General features: G+C 40.6%; 1 protein-coding gene across 1 annotated transcript in view; it reads left to right on the top strand.

Moving 5' to 3' along the window:
- The window catches only part of TMEM116 (transmembrane protein 116), a 44008-nt gene extending 40828 nt beyond the window's left edge, over window positions 1-3180 (top strand). Inside the window, exons 6-8 of the mRNA XM_011936696.1 lie at window positions 453-597; window positions 1822-1895; window positions 2651-3180. Coding sequence (XP_011792086.1) covers window positions 453-597; window positions 1822-1895; window positions 2651-2857 — 426 coding nt within the window. The 3' untranslated portion in view covers window positions 2858-3180. The remainder of the gene's footprint in view (window positions 1-452; window positions 598-1821; window positions 1896-2650) is intronic.
- The last annotated feature ends 494 nt before the right edge of the window (window positions 3181-3674 follow it).

Below are 3674 nucleotides of genomic sequence, written 5' to 3'. Positions count from 1 at the left end.
TGTTGCTTAGAGTTGAGAATTTAAGCTCAGCCATGGTGCTGAAGTGTTTAAGTGTGTTAAGCATAGAATACTTTTTAACAGAATCTCTAATAAAGTGTTTTAAGAGGAACTAGTTAGAGCTTACTTTTATCTTCCTGTGTAAACTGTGATTAGCCTCAGAGGGGGAAATGCCCAGAGGCTGATGTAAGGTTCATGTGTTAAACATGGTACATAAGTTTGGCTAGTATCTGTCCATTTCCCTAACCTAGTAAAAGTTCACTCTGAAGGTACTTTTCTCTCAGAAAAAGCCTGATCTCAGAAAGTAAAGACAAGAGAATGGGGTCATTCCTGTTGTGAGATTCTAAGAGAATAATCTTTTTTAAATAATAGGAGGATAGATTTAAATGATAGGAGGATAGAGGGGCGTTTTACTAAGCTTTAAGCAAACTGCTCACTGCTGTACTCATATTTAGGTCTTACTTATCCGGGCCCAGACATTGTATAAGAAGTTTGTGAAGTCATCTGGCTTTCTGGGGAGTGAACAGTGGGCAGTGATTCACATTGTGGACCAGCGGGTACGCTTATACCCAGTGGCCTTCTTTTGCTGCTGGGGCCCAGGTAGGTATCTTAACGAGAAGAGATGGGCAGTGAAGAGGGCAGTTATTAGGTTCTGATCAAGCCAAATGGACTCACTAAGAAGGATGGCTGTGGCCAGGTGCGGTGGCTCACACCTGTAATCCCAACACTTTGGGAGGCTGAGGCGGGCGGATCACGAGGTCGGGAGATCGAGACCATCCTGGCTAACGCAGTGACACACCGTCTCTACTAAAAATACCAAAAAAAAATTAGCCAGGTGTGGTGGTGGGCGCCTGTAGTCCCAGCTACTTGGGAGGCTGAGGCAGGAGAATGGCGTGAACCCAGGAGGCAGAGCTTGCAGTGAGCCGAGATCGCACCACTGCACTCCAGCCTGGGCGACAGGGTGAGACTTTGTCTCAAAAAAAAAAAAAAAGGAAGGATGGCTGCAAATTCCTATTCAGCTTATAAAATTTGTATGGGCCCTACCGATATTTCCAGTTTTTACTAACCTCCTTAACTCCTTTTGCTTCTTATGTTTTAGAAATTAAGATAATTAGACGTGAGATGCACCATGATATAAGAGGAAAAAACATCATGACAGACTTGGAAATATTAACAACTGCCCTTCCTACTACATAAGGTTATAGTGAGGATCAGGTTGGATATATATATATATTTTTTTGAGATAGAGTCTTACCTCTGTTGCCCAGGCTGGAGTGCAGTGGTGCCATCTCACCTCACTACAACCTCCGCCTCACAGGTTCAAGCAATTCTCCTGCCTCAGTCTCCCAAGTAGCTGGGATTACAGGCACATGCCACCATGCCCAGCTAATTTTTGTGTTTTTAATAGAGACAGGGTTTCGCCATGTTGGCCAGGCAGGTCTCAAACTCCTGCCCTCAGGTGATCTGCCCACCTTGGTCTCCCAAAGTACTGGGATTATAGGCATGAGCCACTGTGCCCGCCCAGATTGGATAATTTTTATGAAAAAGCTTGGGAAAATCTGAATTGATAGGAAATATAAATTATTACCTTCCTATAGTATATCTTGCTACCATTACTACACTAATAATCTACAAAGTTTCATCAGTAAAGACTAGAAGTTGGAGACCTAAGACTCATTGGTTTGCATAACATGTTAACCTCACTGATGGATTTTATTATGCCTATTGTTTCCATTCTGATAATGCTCAGGCATGTGTGTGGAGGAACCTGATACTTTAGACAGTCAGGACTGAAAAGAAGGTTTACACTTTGTGTATTCACAGCTGTCATTCTGATGATCATAAAGCTGACTAAGCCACAGGACACTAAGCTTCACATGGCCCTTTATGTTCTCCAGGTAACACCTTCAACATCTAGTATCTCTGTTCTTACACCCGCTCAGCCTATTTTCTTATACTACCTTTACTCGGTAAGCACAATTTTTCCCTCAGGGTATTTCTACATTGCAAAATAGAAAATGTATTATTTACACTCAGTTATGAATAATGTGAAAATTTTCTCAAAGTCGAGGTAGATGATGTTGTAAAAGTACCCCCATGCATTCCAGAGCGTATATATCCCTGGTCAACTTCATTTTACTGATGTGTTTTTAAGGAATGGGCAGTAAAAATAAACCAGATCTGCCAGGCATGTTCTTATGAAACATTGATAGTGACATGGTTCTCTCCCATCCAGAGTGAATTGAATGGGATAAATGAGCTATTCTTGGTGAATGATGAGGAGGGGATGGAATGATCATCTCTCTTTTTTTTCTTTATTGGGTTTAAGAAGATTTTTGGGCTATCTGACTATTCTGATGAGAGTTTTCTCAAGGCTACCCTGGGAAATGAGGTAATAAGGAGGGGCATTGAAACTACTTCATTGTCCCTATGTATATACTAAGAAATATGACCAACTCTTAGTCATCCGTAACAGTGTAGTGTAGAGAGTGAGTTTAGGACAAACTAGAAAAATATAAAAAACTGAAGTCAGATCTTCATGTTTGAGATAGGGAAAATGTAACAGTGCTTTATAAATAAGGGGAGTGGGAATTATTCCCTGGATCCCTGAAAACCTGAAGCATGGGCTGCATCACCCCTTCATCTCCTCCAGGCTCTGACGGCAACATCTCAGGGTCTACTCAACTGTGGAGTATATGGCTGGACGCAGCACAAATTCCACCAACTAAAGCAGGAGACTCGGCGTGATGCAGATACCCAGACACCATTATTGTGCTCACAGAAGAGATTCTATAGCAGGGGCTTAAATTCACTGGAATCCGCCCTTACTTTTCCTACCAGTACTTCCACCATTCTTTGAAACTACAATACTGGAACATCCAGGAACTGGAGTTATTCTGCGCTAATGGATTGGAAAGAATGTTGGGAAAGGACATCTTAAATCTTTTCTAACTATGCCCTAAACTGCAGAACTCAAAGGAAATATAGTACCATTGGTTAGTAGTCATTCTAAGTGAATTGGGAGTATCTCTGCAGTTATTCCCAGATTCACTAGTGATCCTTAAATTCTAGAGATTCAGGGAGAGGAAGACACTTTCCATCTCAGAGATACCTTGTTACCTTGATGGATATTAGATTTGTCTAAGTCTTTTCTAGAAAAAATAAATTTTAGATTATTATTTATATGTGTCATTTCAAGGCTGTCTACTCCATGGTTGCAGGGGAAGTGGGGGTAGGGGACATGCAACAACTTGCTCAGGTCTTGCTATTGCTATTACTGTCTCTAAAGTTGGACACAGAAAATCCTGGGTTTCTATTCTGTGAAGAGTTTTGGAAACTCATAAGGAAAACTACTATAAAAAAGTGACAGTGGGATCTTTAGACATACCACATCTTAGTCTCATATGTTCAATTCTGTTCTAGGACTTGAACAATAGGGATCACCCCATTCTAGAATACTAAGACTGATCTTTTGAAGTTACAGGGACAATAAGATTTAAGAGAAATAGAGACAAAAAACCTCTAGTAATCAATAACTGTTAACTTGTATTTATAAGCAGAAGTATAGGTTGGTTTCATTGTGTTCATTTATCAAAGTATAAAGTTAGGTTGAACAGTATGAACAACTTGCCATTTTTATAGGTGAAAATGGTCTAATATCATCAATTTCACATGGT

This window comes from Colobus angolensis, unplaced genomic scaffold (genome assembly GCF_000951035.1).
Source record: "Colobus angolensis palliatus isolate OR3802 unplaced genomic scaffold, Cang.pa_1.0 Scaffold10, whole genome shotgun sequence".
Lineage (NCBI taxonomy): Eukaryota > Metazoa > Chordata > Mammalia > Primates > Cercopithecidae > Colobus > Colobus angolensis.
The sequence above is the reverse complement of the archived record's forward strand: the minus strand, read 5'-3'. Positions and strand labels throughout refer to the sequence as shown.